The following is a 25,530-nucleotide window of genomic DNA, read 5'->3' as shown; positions in this document are numbered from 1 at the left end:
GGAAAAGGGAGGAATAAGGAAGAGCTCTTCATTTCAATATTCAAAGGCAAGCTTGGTAATTTACCCTTCAGCAACATAAAAGAATTAAAGTCTTCATGCATTAGTATAAGCAACTTACCAGTCTTAAGAAAATTTGCTACACTGTGATATTACTCTCTTCGCTGCTCATCACCTCTAACTTGGCTCAATTCTACTTTTTTTTTTTTTTTTTTTTTTTTTTTTTTACAGTGAGCGAAATATAATTTAAAATTTAGTTACGCATATTAAGTTGAAGCAGACAAACGTATCACCTAAGCACTGACAAATGCTTCTAGTGTTCCCCACTGCTGAACTACTGGTAACAGTGTGAGCTGTGGTGTGCTCTGGAAATAGAGCCTCCTTCAGACTTGCATAACCCCCTGAAGGGGAGTTTTTGTGCCTTTGGTGAAACACAATTTAAGCATTATGCTTTGCCTCAGTCAAATTCCATCTTATCAGCAGTTATACTTACTTGGCAAAAAAGAATAAAGACCTGGTTTAGCAAGCAACCTTATTTCATAGGGAAAGTATTATACCAGCATACATGGCTCGACATTAAAATAATAAATCCCTTTTTAATTAGAAAACTGAAGAAACTGCTTCTTCACAATCGGAAATCACATCACTACATTTTGCTCATGAGAACAAAGTTTACAGTCATAAGTTGCACATAAAGGGTTTATTTTAAATGTTTTAAGGATAGAGTTACATCATAATTATAAAAATTACTTACAGAATTAAGTAACAGATTTAAAGTGTTTATACTTCTAAATGCAGAGAACAGGGAACTGTCTACATTGTTCAAAATAAAATAAAAATAATGAAACCAAGCTCTAAAGATGAAGTCATTACCTAATTTTAAAATGTGAACACGAAGACCTTTGAACTATACACATACCAAGAACCATCCAAATTGCACTAATGATGTAAAATACAAAAAGCACAGCATTTTCAAGGAACCAGAAACTGTTTTTATCCATAATTCTATTTCCCTGAAGTGACTGTAATCAATTCTATCTATAAAGATAAGAAGATAAAAGCCTCCATTTTTAAATAATTCATTTAAAGAAGGCTTCTACCTGTTGCAACAAAGAGGTTCCCCCCCCCCCAAAGTATTTCAGTCTTCGCGTAGTCTACTCCACCTTAGTTTAGGGTTTGGCACTCAAAAGAAAGAATAAAAATGTAGTGTTCTACTAATCACATGTGATTTTATTTATTCTTGAACAGAATACATGGTCCCTTCAAATGCTGTATGACACATACAACTGGAAAATTACCTTCCGTTGGCACTATGCTCGCCTCACCGGTGCATTTAATCCTACTAACAACCATTAAAACAGCACAATAAGCAAATTCACAAAAAACTGAACACAAAATAAAAACAGAACAAAACCAAAACCTAAACATTTTAACATGCAACTTTAGTTTGTTACATTGAACGTTCTAACCCTCTAAGCATGCAAAAAAGGATGGTCTGCATTTAAGTTTTTTTTTTTTTTTTTCCTTTTTAAAAGTTTTACATGGCAGCCTGACATCACGCACACGCACAATATACAACAATACTACAGCAGGTAAATGAGAAAGGCCAATAACTTTTATACAAAGATCCATGGCTTGTGCCATCACAAGCCCTATGATAATTTTGGAAAGTAATGTTGAACCCCTAGAACAAGGAACCAACATTTAGTTACCAGGGTAACGCAAGCACTGCATGCAGATCTGAAACATGAGCCTAAAACAAAGCCCAAAGCAGATGGGCAGGGAGTGGAATTAGTCTCAAGCCTCAAAAAGGTGGTTTAAGCTATCAAAAAAAAAAAAAAAAAAAAAAAAAAAGGAAAAAAAAAAAAAAAGGAAAAGAAAGGATGGAAAGAAAAACCCACGCAACAGACAACGGGGACATCTAAAAACAACCATAAAATTTACAGTTTATAGAGTATACTCTAATTGGCAGAATATGTGGTGTATTAAAGTGGCTTGCAGAAAACCCACAAATGCAAGCCTAATGCTAAAAATGTTTCAGTAGACCTAAACCTCAGTTATTTCAAAACAAACCTTGTATTTCTTAGATGTATAGCCCAAAATTCACTCTACTAGGTTATTCATGTATCTTGTGTATAATCAATACACTCACTCATTCTTGTGCCACAAATATCAACTTGGGCTCATGGAGCCAGGCTCAGCTTTGAGATTTACATGCAGGACTCTTAAGAGTCAATAGAAAACACATAACAGATCTGCAGGATGAAAACACTGTGTTGCAAATCTGCTCACTTTGTTCAAAACACAAGGAACATTTACGACTCAGATACTTAGTGCTTAAGGACTGCATTGAGAAGCTATTCACTGAAAGACAATAGCCTGCCTTTGGTTGCCCATGATGAAATACTGGACATAATGCAATATAGTAGCAATGGACAAAGAATTAAGGTATCATATTTATATGATGAGTATTTATTACCATTCAATAGCATAATGAGGCACAAGCCTTAAGGCTAAAATATGAAATCAGGCAAAAAAATTGACAGAAAGGGGCTTAAACCACTGAGTCTTCGATATCAAGAATACCCACAACTGAGGTCATCCGGACCTCTATCTCTGATTAACAGCACCTCTCCTGCTATCCCCTCCACTAATGGCATAAGGGTGGATACCTGTGTATTCCCTCCTTCTATCAACAGTGCTGACTGTCTTCACATACTGCATTTCTGTGAAGCAGTACTTTGAAACTTGCGGAGCTCTGCCTTAATGTAACATGACAATTTTGTTGCTGTGCTGATCATTGTTGCAATTCTGATACTTTTAAAAGCTGCCACACTTTAAAAAAAAATCCCCAAACATCCCCAAAAAACTAACCTTGATTTACAGCTATCTTGCAAAATTAAAACTGTGAAAGGACTCTGCTCTTGTGGGCTGGTATTTACATCCACAATCTAATGCAGATGACTGAACCACTGAGACTGCCTATAGCTTCCATTAGATAGTACACCACGGGCATGCAGAACTCTAGTGTTCGTAGAATGAAATTCACGTTAACAGCATACCTCAAAGCAAGTACAATGTACACCACAAAAGGCAACAACAGGTTTAAGCTGTAGATTTGTCCAGACTCTCCTTATGTGGAAAAGCCAGAAAAAAAGAAGGTTGGAAAGATGCCTTCTTGAACCAAGTTTAAAAAAAAAAAAACAAAAAAAAAAACACACAAAAAAAAACCACAACAAAGAAATGCAGCAGACTGAGCAGAAGGCAGCAAATGCTTCTCCTTCTCTAAAGTCTTCAAGCTAAAAGGATTTTCCCTTCCCCCCTCATGGGATTGTGTTCACCACGTGTAAGATTAACTACCATTAGGCTTCTAAGTCCACACACACATTCAGGTCGCTAGGTTTTGATATTAAACGAGAGACTACTGATTGCCAATGTGTAGTCTGAAGTCCTGTGGAGTAGTATATATGCTGTTAAAATTTGTGGCACTAAGCACTTGGGTTTTGCTAAGAAGTGTGTATAACGGAACAAAAAGAAGTACAACATTTAGGATTCAAGGCAGCCTTGTTGCATGTATATTACTGCTTCCTACGACTTGTAAATACGGGCCATTAACCTGCATTTTCTAATTAACTGGTTATACAGATTAAATATGTTTTTATAGTTTAAAGTCTTTTCACTGGAAGGTGCATAAATCAAACACTTGATATCCTACTGCCCTGTGACTACTAAAAATGCACAAGTATTTCCATGTACTGCAAGTTCTTAAAAAGCTAAATTTGAAATAAAGCGTAGAAACACAGTAGATTGATGTTACTTGGGTTAGGCACTCCTTAACGCTGCATAAACCGTTTAAACCTTTCAACAAGTCACCTCTGACCCAACCCTGGAAACAAGGACTGTCAGTAGCCAAGAAATTAAATTTAATGTTACAAAAGAAGGCATATCAAAAATACCAAACTACACTTGCATGTGGCAGTTGAACAGGTGAGTGCAAGGTTGAAGAAAAAGTTAAAATCTATGAAAAAAATTTAGATTAATGATTACAATACTAGATCAACTTCACACAGCTTGAATTTGCAGCTGTTCTTTGCTTTTAACTCCCTCCCGCCCAAATACATTGACTTCCTTCAAGAAAAGGAGTTTTTACACAAAATGTGTCACGTTCACATAAACTTGTTTGTATTATTCAGAACAAAACAGTTTTGCTGGCAGAGATTGTGGGTTCGCAGGGACATTTAAGCTTTCATTAAACTGGAAAGCAGTCAAGTCTTTGTGTCTACAAATTTTACATTTAATAGTTCCACAAATTTGGCAAAAGTTCATGATGACGTCTAAGATGTCTTCACCAAATCGTAGACATAAATATGGAAATCATCATCAAACTTGATGAAATAGACAGATGGTTTGGCTTCAACTTGATGAATGACCATGCCAGTCCTTTTTGAGCCATCTTCTTTGGCATATTCCACTTGTTTGCCTACCAGGCTGTCCACAACTTCACCTGGTTCCCGTTCTGCAGGAGGTGAATCATCTGCAACACAAAAATACAGCGTGCTTTGGTAGATATCTGTAGATTTTTCAACATAGAAAGCAACTGAAAAGTCTTAAGATTTGTAAGTAGTACCACAACTCTTAAATGCTGAATAGACCCAGCACAAGTTGTATGTTCAAACACCTAAACTATTGCCATGCTTCTAGGAAATGTAGTCTTTTTTTTTTCTTTTTTTTTTTTTTTTGAATTACTGCCTTTAGTTTTATGAAGTTAAGATTGACACTTCAGCTGGTTAGGTAAGTGTATCCTTTGACGTAAAGGTTAACGCACAAGTTGCGAAAAAAATATATATATATTGAACTTAAGACCGCAACAGAATAAGGCACTGGGGCCCCTTTAACAGAAAAGCAGCCATACAACACCTCCCCCCACAAACTTCATTCAAAATTTCAATGCAACCATGCCACTCAACAAAAACACACCTTACAAAATGATAAGAAACACAACTTCCATAACCAATAATGCCACTAAAGGGGTTTTCTTTGACTATACACTGAAACAGATACTAAATCTGCTCAAGTCTTCAACTGTACGATTTGCTAGCCTAGTAAAATCCACCGGGAAGTATCCTCAAATTCTAGGCAAGGTCTATGGCCTTTGAGGCAGAAAGATGGGTCTTTATAACAATCTGCCAGTTCCCAAGGGGTTAGCTACAAACCAATCACAGAACAAATGGGATAAAGAGCTCAGCACTGTACTGGAGAGTTGGAAATAAACCACACCTAACCACAACCAACTACGCCTACTTTCTCAGCATGCCTTCTGTATGAGTAGGGAGAGCTGAACATGTTTTCTGTTCCAGGGAGGAATTTCCTTAGTAATTGTCAGACATGCTGTGCCTTTTATTCTGGAAAACCCAATCAATGCCCTTGTTCTGAGTTAAGAATCTCTTACAAGTTGCAGATATTTTCCTTTCAATTCAGTGAGTTGCAAAAAAACTCCAAAGGTAAAGACAGACAATGAGGAACAAATAGATTGTCTTGATAAATTTACAGTTAGAAATTATTTCATCCTTACAAATGAAGCAGCATGACAACTTTACAAGTCTTAATGCAATCTGGTATTATGCCCAAAAGTGCATATCCAATTCCAGAGTGGAATTGTTTTTTATGACACTTTTTTTTTTTAAACAATGGCTTATTATTCAAGAGCATCTCTGACAGAAAAGAAAGTGAGATACAAACATCTTTGTTTCAGTGATTCACTGTTCTTGGTCACTTATTCAGCATCCTGCATTAAACTATCTGCCAGTCAACTCAAACTGAAAACTGAGCATCAGGCCAACAGTACTGTCATGCAAACTGTTACGCTGTAGTTATCAGTGCTAAGCTAGAGATTCAGATTGCTCCTTGCGCTCCCACGAGCCACAGACTGCAAACTAAGATACAGCTGAGGCTGCCGAGCATCTTCCCCAACCTTAGTAAGTTTCTCTGTACATTTTTCTTCTGTTTCTTCTGTGAATGCACTGCCATACAGAGTTAGCATCTTCTTAACATCAGATTTTTTAAAGTACCTTTCTTGGCAAAGGTGCAAGTTAAACTCTTGCACTGTGTAATTATGAAGCATTGACAAAGTTTCAGTACTGGACCCAGCACATTTTCCCCCCTCATCAAAAAGCTTTAACGTTATCGCCTGTATTTCAATCTCTTCACATATGCAAAAAAAACTTGAGAAAAGCAGGCTAAGAACTTCTGAAACCTATTTGGAAACTAATATCCTTAACACCCAATCACTGACTTGAGGATATAGTACTAATTATCTGAAAAAGTGTTCAGATTCAGAAGAGGTAGCTCATACTTCAGAGCGTCTTGGCAACAACCTATATTGGTAAATTGTAGATAGTCTCAGAACAAGCATTAAAACCAGTTAATCCTTAAATATGGAAAGCATATAACCCTTTTCACTTGTCTAAGGTGCAAGGAAGAGCAAATTTCAATTCCCTAAGTAGCAGCCTATCCAAGAAGAATTTAAAAATACCTCCCAGGTGCTGCTTATTGTTTTAGACAGAAAATACATTATTTGGAAGTGCTAAAGCTAATTTTTTTTTTCCTTTGGAAAGGTCAACTTTTTTTCTGTTAATGTTTTCAGCTCATTCTTTTCAAGCCACAGATACGTTCTTTTTTGTTAGGCTGGGAAAAAAAAATCTAAAAACATAAGACTACTACAGAGGTTATGCAAATAAGCCCCACTTCTTTATCCAGCCAGACTATTTTATCAGTGCTATATCCAACAGAAGTCTCAGAAGCTCAATGAATGAATTTTAACTAGTATTTATTAGTGCATTGTGTAACCAGACAACACAATTACTTAATTAATAATTTACTTTAAAGCCAAAACTGAAATACTGTCAGAGCCATGCTTTTTAAGTGCAGGGGGAAAATAAGAGTACAATATGCTTTACAGTCGTTTACCTTCTTTTGTACTGGCTATCCAAATTCTGTGAAAGATCTTCTACATTAACAGGAAAGACTCAAGTAACTTTCATTTCAAGAGAAGATAAAACAGCCCTAACCTACTGAAACATTTTTCCTATTAGTATGTTTAAACATGTGAGAGGAAGTGAATTTTCAGAAGATTAGTGTTTCCTTCCCCCAAGAAACTACTCAAAAAAATCTTTCAAACCAAAGACATCTACTCAAAATTAATCTGACTATATTAGTTGGTTCCAAAATATTATTCTTACGAGAATTGCTTCAGAAGCACAAATCCAGAGTCATCTCAAGGCGCTAGGATACTTCTGCAAGAAAACAACAGCGGAAGGCTTCTAGCTTTTCAATGTCCATAAAAAATCCAGTGTAATCTCTCTCACAGTAGTATGCATATCTATCAGAAGTAAGAATAATTACAGAAGACAATTTTCCTGTATTTACTGCATACCTCACCATCAATTAGAGTAAAATATTCCAAAACAGTTGTTTAAACCAGATGCATTTCCAGTTGCGCAGTAACCTTTATTAGTTGTGATACTCATGGATCTTGTTTGTTACTCCCTTTTACATTTTGACAACTCTCCTTTCTATAAATATATCATAAGCCAGAAGAGTCTAGCTGCCACTTTCCAGAGGGAGAAAAAAAATTAACCGGTCTACTTACTGGAATCAGGCATAATGCGAAGGTCACCTTCTTTATAATCATCTAAGAGTTGGTACATGTATAAGACAGGATCTTTCTCATAGGTAATATAAAACCACGTGTTCATAATAGGAGCTCGAGCCAAGACCATCCCCCTCCATTCATCTTTTGAGCCATCCTCTGTCTCAAACATATGTTCCACAGCTTTGCCAATCATTGTGTCTGCCAGGTGGGCATCGCTAATTCGAGATGAAGCTGAAATAACAGCAGTCCATACGTAAGTCCATTCAAAGCACAGACGTGTCTTGACAAAAACAATCTTTATTAAGATTCAGAAACAAGTCTCACAAACAAGCCAGCTCACACTCAAAACAATGTCTACTCCACAGAGTTTAATGTTAAAGAACTGCAGAACTTCAGGAGTGGTACATGTTAAACTAATTCTGATCAGGATTTTTCCATCGCTGTACCCTCCAAATTAAACAAATTATCATAATGCAAGGTACTGAAGGGAGACCAATTAAGACTACAGTAATGAAGAATGTTTGTATTTTAAATACATACTTGGATGTGAGTGGGGAAGGGAAGAAGAGAGACCATTAAAAAACAGCTCTCCAAATTTATTAATGCAAGTTTTGAGTTTAGTTCCCTTGAACCTTTTGAACTTCACAGTTTGGAAAAAAAAAACAGAAACAAACAAAAAAAAAAAAAACTAGTTAAACAATCCAGTGCTAATTAAGAAAATCAGTGACTCTGGTTCTTATAAGTCAAACTATTTTACTTAGAAAATGCCCCTTTTCCATGTATATTAATAATCAGGGAAAGTACATGAGGAAAAATGCAACACATTACTATCACAGAACAGACAATGTACAGTCAAGACATTTCTCAGCTGTCTCAGAGTTTTAGTTTTAATAGAAAAATCAATATTAACTTTACATAAGCTTGTCAGGGATAAGACTCTAAAGAAGACTACAGAATATACTGCATGTCATGTAAAGACAAAAGACAGCACTGTACTCTAGTATCATCAGATCTTTGTGAAATCAAGAAAATTTAAACAGAACATTTAAATGTTACCTGTCATGTAAGAAAAGTTAATTCAGCTAATAAAATTCAAATGTTTAAATGTTATCTCATTTAGTTATCTCATTATCTCATTTTAGGGAAAAGTCAGGAGAGATTAGTGGAGAATGTTTACTATTAAAGGTCAACATATGTGTATGTGTGCATAGGAAAAAAGCACTTACCAACTCTGTCTGGAAGGACTTCAAGTGCTGAAACTCTTTCATCCTTATGCAGTTCTAGTCCATACACACAATCAAATCCATCATACTTTATAAGATAGAGAGAGGGATTTACAGGAACTTGATCAAGAACTGTGCCCTTCCATTGTGTTACAGGTCCACTCCCTTCTTTCCATCCATGCTGTATTCTGCAGCCTACAATGTTTCTTCGTGGCTGAGAAATAGGTTTGCTTGGTCCCACATTGTTTCTATGCTTTCTGTGCACAGATATAAACATGATATTAAAAAAAAGTACATGCTCAAAATTCTACTCTGGGTAACACCTATATGCTCTGCTTTCAGAAGGCAAGGTTTACATATAATAAGCCAAAATTATAAAGCCACATTAAATTCTAATGTGTATAAACAGCACACCTTACTCAAATTAGGGTATAAAGCATATTATACTCCACTAGAAAAATAATAAAAACACATACACACACTAAAAGAAGTAATGCAATGCTTCTGACATGTTGTATAAAGTTCCTTTCATAATACTAGCTTCCAAAGTGAGTTTGCTTCAACTGAAATACCTATTTTAGCCCTTATCAGACTGAATGTCAAAAGTAAAATTCACCTGTTAAATGCCTAAGTCAGGTCTCAAACAGCAAAGCTACCTGAGAGTATTATAACTTTGTTACCTCACTGCTGCCAGCAGAACACTAAATGTAATACCCTTATCCCAGGAGGAGGAAATCAGAGGAAACATTAGTGGTAGTTGACTAAAATTCTTCACAGGTATCTTTTCTCCCTAACTTACGTTCTCATTTGAGAGAAATTTAGCTTCCCTCTGCACTTACAGACACCTTTGACTTCCAACATTTTTAAAGACACACAGTACAACGACATTCCTCTAACATTCCTTTTTAGCACAACACAAGAAAAATATGCAAAGGGGACAGCAAGAAAATGAAAACTCCTTAAAACAGAAAGTGAATTAAATACACTTTTTGCCCTTCCTCAGCATCTTATGCTTCCTTCATGCAGCCTGCACTGAAAAACTCCCTCTGGTGAATATCTGCTGCTCTTATGATGAGCAGCCCTGTAAGCTGACAGTTTCAAAGAGCTGAAACAGAGGTTACCAAAATTTTATTCTACCCAGCTATTAGGAACAGTAATTGACAGTTTTGAATACAAACCAAAGAAATACATGAATATTACTACAGTACATTGCTGACAAGATGCGGGCATCATATGTTTTCCCATGTTACAATACACAACCATTCCTAAAATGATATTTAGGGAGATGTCTGATGAACATTCACACGAACGTTAACTTGTTCTAAGACAAATTTATGGATTAGTTATCACTTGTAGCATACTTCATTTAAACGGCAGTTAAATATGCACAACATACTAGCAAGCTCTTTAAATGCAACATCTAAAAAAAGATTATTCAGTCACAAACTTATCCATTATCATCTACTGCAGAAGACAACACTCATCCTTAGATTACTGAGAGTGACTGAAAAGAAACGTCCCCAGGAACGATGATACCTTTCAATAGCAGAAGAGTCCACGTATGACAGAGACCCAAAAGAGACAAACTGCGACCATTCTGGTGAAATCATCAGCAGCCTTACAGAATAATGAAAGCACTATAGGATATTAGAATGCATAATGCTGAAGATTTAATGTAACTATAAAAACAAGATGTGCAATTTCTTCAGCAGCTTGTGTCCCCTCCAGGCTTTCATTCTCCATGAAGATGGATCTTAGCAGGGAGCTCCACAGCACTTCTTGTCAACTTTCACTTTTGTCATGATGTGATCTTTTCAACAAAACCAGTACCATATATTCCTATATTCCTACCTTTGACAATACAGATTATTATAGGAATGTGAATCTCTTCCAGTTAAAAGACGCCCCCCCCCAGAGCTGGTTCTAATTTTACATACAAACTTTAGCGTTTTCAAATTCTGTACATTTCAAAAGGTGGTCTAGTTTTTGCTCTAGTCTTAACTCCCCCCCTGCCCCCCTAAATTATAAACAGCCTCAATAATATCTTACTACAAAGAAACAAGATGATAAATCTAGTGCTTGAGCACAATGAAAATGAGTCTGCTCAAGCTCACAGCCGATTTTACTTTCTACATATAAAGCATAATAGTCCCCACTGTTTAAAATGAAAATAGTTAAGTGAAAAGCTTCACGGCCACTTTAAAGATTATGATGGAAAGAGTAAATAACTGAGTTCTAACTAGTAACTACCTTTTAAAACGCTTTGCTACAAGCAAAAAGCATTATAAATGCAGTTATAAGTCAAGTACCAGCTAGGTGTAGCAATTTAAGCTTTTCTTTGTCTGAAGGCTTTACTGCTGAGCAGCCATTCATTCTCATGTGGTTCATATTTTAAGAAATATGATTTCCAAACTAATAAATTAGCAAAGAAAAAACAGTTTTGCTTGCAGCTGAACTGTGATAAGAAAGAAAATACAGGTTTCTAACAAACAGTAATAGCTACCAGTATATTTTCATACTTGACAACAGTAACCAGATCAAACCTCTCTCTCCATCTCAATAGTATGCTGTTTCTGTGATATGCAAAGTAACACAAATGTACCACAGCATTTTGAGATGCTATAGCTAGGAAAAAAAAATGTTTTCTGTTTTTATTAGGATTATCTTTAAAATTCCACATATTTTCATCTTAATGATTAAGATAACGGATTTCCCTACATACGTTGAACCTATGGAGCCAGGAAAACCAGGTAACAGTAATTCCTGTAAATAGCTCTTGATGCATCAGCTATGCCCTCACTGTAAATTGCCCTCTGCTCCCCAAAAGTTTCAGAACCTCTTCCTTACCTGGAAGGCATTAAGTTGGTAAGTAAAGCCTCTCTACACAAAAAAGTTTCACTAACAGAACCAGATAGTTCACAAATTTAGAGACCAGGCAAAGAGAACAAAGTCCTTCTAGTTATTAAGGCTGTATTTAAATGGCACTCATACAAACTCTTCTTGAAATGTGCCTCCAGAAAAATCAGCATAGTGCCAAGCTGCCTAGCACTGATAGCAGCAAGCTTTCAGGGTTGTGCTTAAAAGGCAAATTAGCATTTATAAAAGGAGGAGAGTAATTCCCAATGAACTATCAGATTAAGTTATCCATTTAGGTATCCTATTTCTCCTCCTGCTTATTCTCATCTGAGAAAAAACACCACACCCTTAAATTAAGGAAAACATAGAAGGATGAAAGAAAGCTATACTCCTCAGACATCCAAAAAAGGCACAACTGAGAAGCACAAAACAGAAATCTATAAAACATGAAGTAGAATAGCAATGGTCAGTACAGTTTCAGTCTTTCATTGTGCCGAGCAGAGAAGTTATTAGAAACAGGTCCCAAAGCTTACTGGAACTGTGATATTACTACAAACTATCCATTGCTACTAGCGGGATGATAATCAGAGAATTATTCATCACTTTTCACAACATTCAGACTACAAGGTACATAGGTTGAGGCAGAAGTTTTAAAGCACAGTGCGCTCCATGAAAAGCCACCATTTGGTTGTGAAATTCATTTTCTTAGGACACTGTAGCCAAGATTACAAGTTAGTTTAAAAGGGGATCAGAAATTCACTGGTAGTCCAACTCTAGGTACAACGTCTGCCTCAAAGTTCTTGAGCTGCCAACTACAAGAAATCTGAACAACGTATGAGGAAAGGATTAGCTTATACTTACACTGTGTCCTTTAGTTTATACTTACACTCCTTCCTTATGCATCAAGGGTGGAAAGAATAAAAGCCAAGAGACTACTGACTGGTCTAGCATCAGTGGCATCAACTTTGTATTCATGGAGCACCATTAGCCACTGACAGAGCACTCAGAACCGCCCCTTTGCCTATAATGACGGAAACTCCTTCCAAAACGGTCAATGCTTAACTACTGTTTCAATTAAAGAAAGTTTGGAAGACTAATCCACGTGGCTCACTTGATCATCTCCTCAGTTCCTGAACCATGCCCTCTTCCATCCTGTTGGTTTCTCCATTTAACAGTCAACTTCTGAATCCAGTTTAAAGTCTGGCCTTTAAATGCCACCAGGCTTGTTCTTCTCTTCTTTAAACAATTACCGCACAAGTCTTCATAACTGAATCAATGACAAAGTACACACTACTAACTCAAAGTGAGCTGCAACAGCTCTGAGTATATCAGCAAACATTCTTACATAGTTATTTATCTCTCACTTGTTTACTATGAGCACATCTACATCACTACTGTTACCTGCACATTTCAAAATGGAAGTAACAAATACCAAACAACTCCATACTAATCTCTTATTCTCAGAGTGAGCAAAAAAGGAAGTCACCTCAGTCTTATAAAAAAATACCCTTTACTAAACATTTCTTAAACTATGCTAAATTAACATAACGGAGTTGGGTGCTTAAATTAAATGCCCTAAAATCACATAACTTAGGATCACAATTTAATATGCCCCATAAAAGGCTTTATGCTAACAAATACATAACCTATTCAGGTATTTAAAAAGTGTTTAGCCACCCTCAAGTACAAAAGGCAACCCACCTCTGATAGTCTTCCCATCATATACTCCTTTCTCTGAGCGGTTGAAAAAGAACAAGAGAAATTAAGTTTTAACCAACTCTATCTTTCTCTAGGAAAAAAAAAAAAAAAAAAAACACTCTCTCTCTGCCTTGTAAAGGGATGAGCAAGAATAGATAATGAAGAGTTGGTAGACAGGACTAGGGTAGTTTCACATTAAGTGTTGCATCTGGGAAACAGCTCAAAAATACTCATTTACTCATTCAAATGTATTAATTGTAGAAGATACACCTGCCAGACAAATTACTTTAAGTTGATGCACATTGTATATCTTTGCTACAGGACTTCATACTTAAAATATAACCATTAGCATTTTAAGAAGTTTCACCTTCCCCAGCTTGTTTTAGAGTTCTCCCACCAGAGACACCGCCGAAAGCAACATGCAACTGTTAGACACCAAGATCAATTATGTCCAGACTATTACCTCCGTTTTATCATACTTACTCATCAACATTTAGCTGTTACCATTTCAAAATATAGTAGAGAAAATATGTGCCATGACTGCATAGTATAAGCAGGTATCCTTTGCATATAAACAGCAGCTTACTTATAGAAGTGCTTTAGTATGCTCTTTATTAAAAAAAAAAAATCGAGAGTTAAGATTCCAAAAAGCGAAGAGTTGTAGTGAATCAAAGGTTAAGTATATCTAAAATTAAATCCAAATTGGGTTTTCAGTAGGTATACTTCATATAAATAATTTTTTATTGACCTGGTGACAATACATCTGCTTTAGATACCAGAGATCCTTAATATGCCGATTTCTGGCTTGCAATCCCTTCTCTCTGATTTTTAGAGTAAAGTACAGATTTTTTTTCACAGGATATATTCCTCACAGAGTAATATTCAAAACTAAGTTTACACCTCTACCAATGAAATCCTTTTTCTACCACCCTCCCCAAAGAATTCAAGTCTGACTGTACACACACATACTGGTTAAATACAGCTCCACATGATTTTCAAAACAGAGACTGGAACAATACAGATACATTTCTAGAACAGTACTTTCAGTTACTGGGAGCTATACTTTAGCAAATACATTAACAACTTACTTGTGGGAAGTTCTTTTCTTCATCATGCTGGCAGAGACTCCTGCATGACCTACAAAATAAACGACGGAATTATGGAAAAATAAAATGTGTTTATACACAATGCCAAAAAAAGCATAAAACGTAAAAAACGTAAAAATTCAGACACATCATGTTGGGGCCAACTGATGAACCCCCTACAACAGGAAAGCTCTGGAGGGCTGACAGGGCAGGGGCAATGCACCCATGAAGCTCACGGAAGGGTAGGGAGTGACTGACCACCCTTGTGTGAGCAGAGAAAGCTCAACACAAAGGGGATCGAGAGCAGTCTTTGCTCTAGATAACGTGCTGTATCAGTTGAGCAAATCAACTGTCTGTGCAACTGCTTGTCCTAGAGTATTTGTCTTCTTAAGCAAACCAAAGTCGGTAGGCGCACATGTGCCGAGCCCAAGAAAAAACAAACAGAAGAACTTTGAGAGGGCAACAGGCTTGAGCTGGTTTCAACCCGTGTGTTTCTGCCTTCTCAGCTACTGGGGATGCTCAGTGTCACACCAGTAACAAGAATCCCACTCGTATTGTGATTCAGCTGTACACTGCAGTTGTTATACTTCGCTAAGTGTGATTTGTACTTACACTGTGATTCAAATACACTGCTAAATCAGTCTGGTGTAACAAAATTTCAAAAAAGTTTGGTATTAAGCAGTAAACCCGCCACTTGTGGAATACCTAGGAGAACCTAATCAGAAAGTATTGGACTTTGACACAAATGTATCTTAAATATCTATCACTAAAAAGCCTCATGCACCTATAGATCTATGTTTAGCGTTTCACTTTCAGATTATTAAATTCAAACCTACAGAGAAATGCAAAGTTCCATTACAGGTTCAAAAAACCAATTCTGTGAAATTTAACATTATGTGCATGTTCCTAGCATAGCTCTAGCATATATGTATTTTGAAAATTAACTTTCATAATAGTTGTAGCATTACACAAGACAGTCAAGCCTTGAAAGCACCATTAACCTTAAAAATTTGCATGATTATTTTAATCTTTGGATTTCATATGAAGAAAGAGGACATATACAAAGTTATGTAAACAGCAGAATTAAAATAAGACTACATCTGATGTTTCCAGCACTCAAGATTGTACTGAATCCATGGGAAGCTGCATCTCCAGTTGTAATGACAGCTGGAATGTTCAAGTTTTAAAAATGAAGCCTTCTGTGCTAAGAGCTACAGTAAAGATCCTAACTGCAATTTCAGACTACCAACAGTAATTACAGACGCTTTTTTTTTTTTTTTTTTTTTTTTTTTTTAAGAACTATTAGCTAGTAATGAAAATAAGAGATATCACAAAAAGTCTGACCAGAAACCCAATAGACTTTGGAACCTGACCATCACTCTGAAAACAAGCTTTCCAATTATATCATTAGCCACTCTTTTGGTGTATGAGGATAAATGTTTAAAAGCAATTCTTAAAAAATCGGTTCTCCCATAGTAAAAGGAACAGTCCTGTAAGAACATGAACACACAAATTTCACATCTTTCTTCACCAGTTTATCAGATAAAGTAAGATTTTAATTAAATCAGCTCCAATAGTTAAAATGGTGTATCAAAAGTATCCACGTATTCTGCAAAGAGATTCGGCACAGAACTTGTTTTCCATCCTCAGCTCAAGAACTCTATGAACATTATATAGGGCATAAGAAGAGAAGCCATAAGCAAAAAGCTTTCTAAAATGAACAGAAAAAGAACTTCTACAGAAACACAAAAGAGGGAGGAAAAAAATCCCAACTCTGCTACAGAGGCTGGAAGAACCACAGAGAAGCTGTGCAAACTATTGGGAATGCGCATTAGCTCATTAGGTAAGGAATTAGTGAAGAGGGCATCTCTTACTTCCAGTAGGATTCAAGCTCTACAGCCAGGTATCTTCTCTCTCAAGTTCAGTTATGTACAGAATTTCTTGCCTAAGATCTTTATGCATGAAATAACACATTGCAAATTACCAAATGCTTACAATGAAACTCTGGTAAGTTTGAGAGGTGACTTTTGGTTACCCTTTTTTTGCTGTCAGGTGAAAATGAGCTTAACAGTTCCTGATTGCAGAAACTTGTTTGCTCACATACTGAGCTCTAAACCAAAGCCAACTAATATGACTACGTGCTGTTTAGCTCAAGTCAGTAACTTAACATAGCACCCTAATTCAATACTGAAAGTTACAGCCTTTCCTATTTAATATGAACATAAGCTATCTCCAAGAAGAGATGACAACAAGATATATTTGAAAATCCTAGAACAAACCTGCCCTAACACTGATTATAAGTCTATTGGTCACAATTCATAATTGTATTTTGTACTGTCTGAATGTATTAATATCCCAAGGAAACATGAACTCTTTTTAAGCACATCCCAGGTTGAATTCCTGAGCTGTACAGCACTTCACACGGCTAGATATCCTCTGAAATTTTAATAGCAGTTCACTGAACATTTCTCTTCCTTACAGCAGCTACAGACAAGGAGATGAAAGAACACAGTATCCTTACATTTAACATCTTTTAGTTTTGTCCTTATATAGTAAGGACAAAACCAAAATTACCTGATGATCCACCTGCCTCAATCTTTCCTTATTCAAGCAAATTACTTCAACATAGTTCTTCCATTTTATTTTAAATGGAAAACCACAACTATAAATTATTTGTGGAACTCAAGTGCAATAGCACCTGCATAGAGTCTGAGTAGTTTCTAAACTTCAAAGGCAAGAAAAAGTGTTAAGATGTCAGCAGTACTGCTTTCTTTCTCCCTCTGAAAAAGATCTTTATTAATACTAACAAGATATACTCAAGCAGTACACCAGTAAAATCCTTGCAATTATTCATCAGTGAGGATTTTGATATCAAGAGTATGATAGAGGGTATGCATGATAAAATATGATAAAAATGCATTAGAAAAGTGCTTACAGATTTCAAGTACATATACAGTAAGACAACTTGATTTAGCAGTTGCACTGGCATTGTAGCTACACACACAATACACCAGATTTTCCTGTCTGATCCCCTTTCAGCAGCAGAAAAACTAAGATATCTGAGTAAAACAGTAGTAGCATACCAGAGCTGTATCAAACTGCTTCTTCTCCCATTCATTATATAAAGCATCTAAGAGAAAGTAATGCTTTAAAAACAAAGATTATTACATATATTAAAAAGAAAGTATCAGCAAACACAGTCTTTGTAATTCAGGAAACTGGTTTCATACTTGTAAAGATCACGTATTAAATAATGTTCTAACCCTAAGATTGCAAAAGATGTACACATTCCCATTTGTGTAACAGAAGCGTGCAACAGACCCCTTCCCTAATAGGGGCTCACACCACAATCCAGAGATGGCACAAAAAGGTCCTATGCCCAAACAGACATGGAATTTGATGTGCAGCATATAAGCACTGTACATCAGTGGTAAACATTTGGTGAACAACCACTGTCACTTACAGAGGAATATCTATGGACCAAAAAGCACCTCTTTTGTCCCTGTTGTGAAATACTACCTGATTCATGACAAGATTAAATGCTTGTTTCAAGCAGTTAATGTAAAGCAGTCTTTGAATAGCTGCAAGTGCTATTCCTTCAAAGTGACAAAGCTCACTGTAGCAAGTTCACAATAATATTTAGAAGTGCTGTTTGGTTTTTCTTTTCCCTATAGGAATTTAAAGATGAATTAGGATGGCTTTAGAATGTTTATTTCAGTTTTTCTTAGATTACAGAAAGAAATAAACTATCAAAACATAAGAGATAAATCTTATGTTACTAAGGAAACAAATCAAAGCTGTGCAGAGGACTTCCTTCCTAGTTTAGAACTGTAAACAGCTTGTATAATTTCTTTAGAGACTCCTTTATTTATGAATACATATTTTAATGAGTAAAGCCTAGATGTTTTAAGTATTACTATGTCTTAATGACTTAAGATACTTGAGAAAAAAATAAAAATTCCATATAGTTATAGTTAATAAATACGAAAGTACTGAACCAAGAATATTCATGTTCTTATAAAATATAAAAATATTCTGATTCTGAAGAGCAGGGGCCTTGATGTTAAGTAATCTTGTGGGGAAGCATTTGCTTTGAAGGAAGAGTCTACTTTAAATTAGAATTTTTGAGGAAGAGTTTGAGAAAGAAGAGTAAAGGATACAAAAGATAAAGTGAAATAAAAACTGAAAATATGAAGCAGCTGATTCTAACTCATAATAAAACTGAAAAAAAAAAAAGCTCTATCTTAGCCTCATCATATGCTAATACCAATTCACAAGCTCCTACTTAACTGTTCTCCTTCAGCAAAAAGACTGCCAAACACAACAAGCAAAGGAGCAATTTTGCTTATACTAACTCTCCTGACACCCCCCCCCCAATATTGTCTAAACCTTGTTCATTTATCACAGAAGCAAAATTAGCACTAGTCACTCTGTCAAGCACCTAATTCACAGCAGAAAGGCATTTAAAAATCCCCCAACAATTTCAAAAATAATAATGTCACACAAATCTTTCAAGTGAAAAATCAGTGTACCAAGTGTTTTGGGGCCAAGTACAGTCTGGTCTCAAGCAGTAACATGACTTCAAAGATGTTAATACTAACTAGAGAACAAGAATGGAGAGTTATCACATTCTATACAGCATGAATGCCATTGACAGCAAGGGTTTAAATTCACATCCTTTACCTCCCTGTAACTATGGAATGACAAGCACTAAGTTCTAACTAGAACACTCTGAAAAAACATGTTTTCAGATAAAAAACTTTGTACAACTAAGCTGACCTTGAATTCTTAGTTTTCTATAAAAAAATTTATAACTGAACAAAAAAATTAAAGTAATTGGATTACTTACACACTTTGTAATGCATAGCTAACACTCGAACTGATAGATTTGAGGAAAACATTTATTGCTCAATGTCTTAGGACTACAAAAATAATTATTTTTTGTTATTGAAAAAAAAAATTAACACAAACTCCAAGTCCCAGCCTAGAGCAACAGAACTAAGCATTTAATTGTCAGCTTGGTCAGTGTGCTTTTTGATCCTAGGTTAATTCTGCCTATAATGGATTCTTAAAATAGATCCTTAGAATTCAACAGTGAAGCTTCCTTCAAAACTTATTTCTGAATCCTACCTTACTTTGCTTTCAGAGAAAGCACAGTAACAGAAACAAACTTTCTTACAGACTGTTTAGTCTGGGGGGAGTGCATGTTTTGCCTCAACGGGACAGGGGAGGGATGAGAAATACGAGGACAGAACAGGGATAAGGATGGGAGAAATTACTAGCAATGTTTTTACTGTTGTCACATTAGATGGCATGCACTACTCAATCCTTTGAAATTATGTGGGTTCTTCAAAAGACACCTCAGCATCTTATTTCTCACAATATTTGCTGTCTTCACAATAAGCAGCAAAGCTCAACGTTTTTAAATTACATGGCAGAGGCTTCTGCAAGAAAACCACATAATCACATAGGAATTATTCTTGACCTGGTAGCTATTTCAAAGTTACTTTTAGGGACTCAAGAAGGCTGTAGACATGTTTATCCAACACTATTAGACCTAATATAGCTTAATGTCAACTGAAAGAGTTTAGGGAAGGAAGAGAGTTCTTTCAATCAAAACAGACCAAGAGCATAGTGGTAAAATGAATTCCTGACTCCGCTGAAAGATTTCTCTACAATTTTAACCAAGATCTTTTGTCCTAATAGGAGCAGTATCAAAAAAAAAAAAAAAAAAAAAAAAAAAAAAAAAAAAAAAAGATATATATATATATGCACACACACTTGCTTTTAAAATTGAACAAACCACATAACCAAGTATGCTACTTAGTGCTTTCCAGCTCTTTCATTTATTAAAATATTACTTTCTCTCTTCAAGTCACTCAGTAAAGACACCGGGATTGTTTCTGGCCACCAAAGTTTGTTACCTCCCAGAGGCAGAGAATCCCACCAACTTGGAAAGGCTATAAAGGACCATGACTTATTTCTACAGCATAAAACAAGAGACTAATTAAGAAGGTTAAATGTAAATATAAACACAAGGGTAAACACGAGGGTAATCACAACTTATCTTGCAGACAATTATATTAGATGGTATTCATGAGGTGCGGGAAATACATTCCTCTGTAATCAGGAGGGTCATCACGCACTAACTAGAGAGGCATGGGCACGATGCCATGCACACAGCAGCTGGCTCAGCTCCTGAAACTGTATCCTGGAAAGTTGCTCTGTATTTTAACAAAATTGTAGAGGCCACAGACACGCACACTACTGTGTTCAGTAACTTTACGTTCAAGAATCACATACTCTATCCTCACCATGGAGTGGGCTATGCAGTCTCCTAGTGATGGCAACCCATTGCACTCTTTCCTAGTATGTATCTATAATTAAGCAAGGTACAGTAGATTTTGTCCGCATCCCAAACAGAAAAATTTAAAGATCTAATTACTAACTGTTGTATATTACAAAGCAAAAATAGCATCTGTGCTGTAGAGTTATTGTTCATTATAAGTCACAATTAGATTGTTAGATAAATTTTTGTTTACCTTAAACCTTAAAAAGCTAGCATTTGAATTCTTTGAACTCTCACAGTACCCAACTAAGGCTTAGAAGTAACAATACTAGAAGAAAGTGGCAGGTCAAAGCTTACTTTCCTTTCTCTTAAGGATTACAATTCTCCTTCCGCAGATATTCTAGTAGTATCAAGGGGAAGGATGACTCATGAGTCGGCTGAATGAAAAGTCACTGAAGTAAGTATCTAAAAGTTTCCACTGGGTCTCTCCTTTGAAACCATCATTTAAAAATATTTGCAGGAGTTATCTTTGAAATTGCCAGATTTTTCAGATGACTGACAGCAAAAGGAACTTTAATGCAACCTAATCACAGGTTAAAACGGTTTTAAAAGTTTCCCAAAACCTTTCTAAGAAATCTTCTAATGCCAGTTACTTAACTTCTGAATGAACTGGGCAAGTAACTGAAAGCACCAGAACACAATATTGTGTGTCTATTTTTAAAAATATACCGAGCTTCCCCAATTTTATATGAAATTCATTTGGTTTCATGCAATTTTTTTTAGAAGGCACCAACAGATCATTAGGTGTACTGCACCATGTGTTTACAAAGTTTCTCCCTGCACCGGTCACTAGTGAGATTCTGCTGCAATATAAAATACGAAGGACATTTTTTTTCCACTGAAAAATATGAAATCATTTCGGAAGAGGAAAAAAATGACTAAATAAAGTTGCATTTCTCAGATAATCAAATAATTAAAGAGAAGAATGAACAATATTCATTTTTAACATTAACATTTTCATCCTCCAAACAACAGTAGAATTCTTGACTTAAAAATGATGATTTCTAGTCCCTGGCCTGCATACTAGCCTTAGCACAACACACAGCTGAAATGGTCTGCCTTAGTTATACAGGATCCAATATCAGCATACAGAACAGCATTCAGTTACCAATCAAGTTGGTAGCTTGATTCTTTTGTTGTCAGTGCTGATAATCCTTATTACGAAGCGCACAAAACTATTTATTTGTTAGTCTATCAAGCTATAAAACCTAGAATTTGTCTAACCAATCATAAAAATTATGGTCATTTTAAGTCATAAAAGAGTGGTTACTCTTATTTTCGCTTTCCTTGAATAAAGAATTACTTTAAATTGTTATTATTTAAATAGCTAACCTATTTCAATTTAGAGAACACATTTTGTAGTCATAACTTTTGTGTGCATTTAGTGAAACTTTTCCAAACTGTTTTCAAGAGATGCTCCTTTGCAATTACTAACTAATCCTCTTCTACCAAGCCATTAAGGGTTTTGCAGCAACTTATAAATACATGGGGAACACATTACTCCACTGTTGACTCAACCAACACTTCTGCAATGAGCAATTTTTCCCTAAAAATGTCAGTCTACTTCTACCACACATTGTTCAGTAGCCTATCACATCAAAGTTTTAGTAGAACTGTAAGTTAAGTGCAGTTCTAAAAAGGAAAGGAAACATTTTATCTGATTCTGTACTGCTAAATTAAACTTATGTATGCCTCTTCAATTCAACAGTTTCCACAATAAAATTAATCACTTAATAACAAAACAAAGAGCTTCATAAAGCCACTAGTACATAAAAAAGTCGAAGATCACTTTTTTACCCACCAAAAAAAAACAAACAAAAACACCTCACCTGCATCAGCTCTGGATCGCTGACCTGGTGATTTTCCAAATGGGGTCTTCATTCATCTGTGTTTAAGTGAGCAGCAAAGCTGCTGGACTAGGGTGAAAATCCAGTTCTTCCCAACTCCCAAAATATCTTCTTTTACAATAAGACAACTACCACTTATTAATCCACCATCCAACCATGGATTTGCTCTTCACCAAATGTAGGAGGACGACTTTGAATTACAGTACTCTGAAAAACAAAACAGACAAAGCATAAACAGCCAGATTTGAGACGTGGTTAAGATATGCATTAAAGTGAAATAAAATATTTTTGCTTTTACGTTCAACAAAATACCACTTCATACTCTATTATTCTGAACACATTCAGCAAAGAGGGCAGGTAGGCAAGAAGACAGCCAAACCAGTACTAGGGCTGGCACCTTTCCTCATGTACACAGCACAAGTTCCATATACCATAAGAGAATGGGTAAGTAATTAAAGCTACCAGATAGAGTTATCCACAGACAGAAATACATAGAAAAACTTCTTAAAAGGCATTTAGTTGAGTATAGCTTAGTTTCTGCCTGAAACTAGAGAAAATTGTACTACCTTCACCACAGGTAAAGCACAAATCAACTACTTCCACCTGATAGAGATAAAAAAGCTCCAAACCTACATTGTAGAGAAATAATTCTACTGATAACTTTTTTTTTCTTGAAGATTTTTTTTTAAAAGACATCAATGATACCAAACCCACAAATTCTACTTGTCAGTTTGCTGACCAAGCCACTAGTTTACAGAAGATCTATAGAAGGGGCTGGTGATTCTCTATATCTAAATTCATAAGATTCTTAAAACATTTAGTCATCACATTCCTCTAGATGAGGCAGAAAAGTACAGAGAACTTTTTTAAAGTCCTTTTCAAGACTTCAGTGAGAGATGCTTGTAATCTCCTAAAAAAGTTGGAAGTATTACATCAATGGATTTCACAGTAACATCTCTGGACAGCAGACATTTATCCTGATTAATCCATTCACTTCTATGCTGCCCGTGGCTAAAACAGGTTAGGTAACCTCATCCTTCCAGCTTGGTTTCCTTAAGAAACATGACTGCTGTAATCACGCTCTCTGTAACCCATCAGTCAAGTGTTGGCCAGGCCTCTCTTTATACTTCTTCCAGACAGCAGCCTTGGAAGCTGCTGTCAGTTTTGACAAAAGTGCGACCGAGGGGTCAAACACAGAGGAATGCCCCTAACAAGCGTCCCAGCAGTGGGAGACGCTGCACCTTATGCTCGTGTCTTACTGAATAATGTACAAGGAGCGTACAAGGAAATGCTTTGAGGCATGGTACAAGTACTACACAGAAAATTGCATTTATATCTTCTAACACTTTGCCAGTTCTTACATGAATCATATCCACTAATTCTGAGAAGATCTATCCACATCGCTCTAATATTCCCCAGGAACAAAGTGCAATAGATAGACAAAAAAAAAAACTACACACTAATTGCTAGTGTGCCTAGTTAGGCAAGCATTCGGTTATTTGTAGTGTTTGGAAGGATCTCTAATACATAAGAGAAAGTAAGCTTTTTAGATATCCATAGCCAGGAAGTCATGACAATTTGAGAGACTAAAGTTGAAAAAAAAAAAGTTAAGAACCAAAACACACTGAACAAACAACAAAAATCATCTCCCCCCCCCACACACACACATTCAAAGGAACCTCATAGTTTTTCCACACCTCCAACTCCTGAAAGCTACCCATCATATACAATTGTGAAGAGTATCAGAAGAATAGTATTTGAGGTTTAAAAATCATTTGAAGAAAGAATAGGAAGCAATTAGTCTGCTTAGCTATTTAACTAGAACAAAAGGTAAGCACTGTTTTTGCTACCAAACCGATCAAAAACATTTACTATAGATTAAAACAGATTAGTGCAGAGGCACCTCTGATAATTGAAACAAATTTTGAATACAGAGCAGTGGTCTGATGTAGTCCCATATTCAGTCTCACAGGCACCGTGTACACATGCAAAAGAAAACCAAGAAAACCACTTTTCATCCAGATGAGATATTATGTTTTAGAGAGGAAAAAAATTAATATTTTTATAATTTAACTTAAAATATGAAAAATATGAAAAATATTAAGACTCAGCAGCTAAAAAACACTTTTCCAGCGAGCTGTTGACATATTATCCAAGAAGTTAAAAATATTCTGTAACACCTTTAAGCATTATGTTTTTTCCGCTCTTCTCAGATTTCCAATCCATGGCAAATAAATTTTAAGGAACTGCATAGGTACTTTAGTTTCACTGGTTCTGTAGCTATGTTTATCAAAAATAATACTTTCCTCCTGAAGTTTTGACTTCCTACTAGTAAAGTGTTTTATTGGAATGATCTGTCCCTGCTCACCACTATGGCACAAATTCACAATCATACCTCTCAAAAGGAAAAAGACTTCCTAATCCTTCAGAGTCACAATTCACTTGCTAACGCTTAAGCAAGTGTTTCACTCTGCTCTCTGAACCAGAGGACACAAGACTATTCAAGTGAGAAGCTGATTCACCTGCTCAAACAGACTTTCTAGAAACTAAGCCAGTTAACTTCCGCTAATTCAACACTAAGTTTCACCTGAAAGTTTTAAGTCAGTTTTCCTAAACTTAATATTCTGAATTCTTAACATTTCAGTTTCACACTGACAGTTCTGAGACATTAATAAGGAGAGATTAAAAACAAATATTCTGAAGATTAACTGATGCACTTTGATAAGATCCTGAATTTTAAACTATACATAAGTCTCATTTGCCATACTAAAAATAAGCCAAAAGCCCACGCAACTTCAACTTTTAAATATGATGAACAATAAAA

At 35.8% G+C, this 25,530-nt stretch overlaps 1 protein-coding gene across 5 annotated transcripts in view; it reads right to left on the bottom strand.

The window, feature by feature from the left end:
• Positions 1–682: 682 nt before the first annotated feature.
• SPIN1 (spindlin 1) overlaps positions 683–25,530 on the bottom strand; it is a 53,599-nt gene continuing 28,751 nt past the window's right edge. For all 5 annotated transcript variants that reach the window (XM_062599527.1, XM_062599526.1, XM_062599525.1 and 2 more), the window contains exons 2-6: positions 22,689–22,913; positions 14,514–14,562; positions 8,875–9,128; positions 7,646–7,879; positions 683–4,531 (exon numbers count right to left, since the gene is read on the bottom strand). In XM_062599527.1, the coding sequence (XP_062455511.1) occupies positions 4,332–4,531; positions 7,646–7,879; positions 8,875–9,128; positions 14,514–14,562; positions 22,689–22,740 (789 nt within the window). In that variant the 5' untranslated portion in view covers positions 22,741–22,913 and the 3' untranslated portion in view covers positions 683–4,331. The remainder of the gene's footprint in view (positions 4,532–7,645; positions 7,880–8,874; positions 9,129–14,513; positions 14,563–22,688; positions 22,914–25,530) is intronic.

This window comes from Rhea pennata, chromosome Z, assembly GCF_028389875.1.
Source record: "Rhea pennata isolate bPtePen1 chromosome Z, bPtePen1.pri, whole genome shotgun sequence".
NCBI lineage: Eukaryota > Metazoa > Chordata > Aves > Rheiformes > Rheidae > Rhea > Rhea pennata.
The sequence above is the reverse complement of the archived record's forward strand: the minus strand, read 5'-3'. Positions and strand labels throughout refer to the sequence as shown.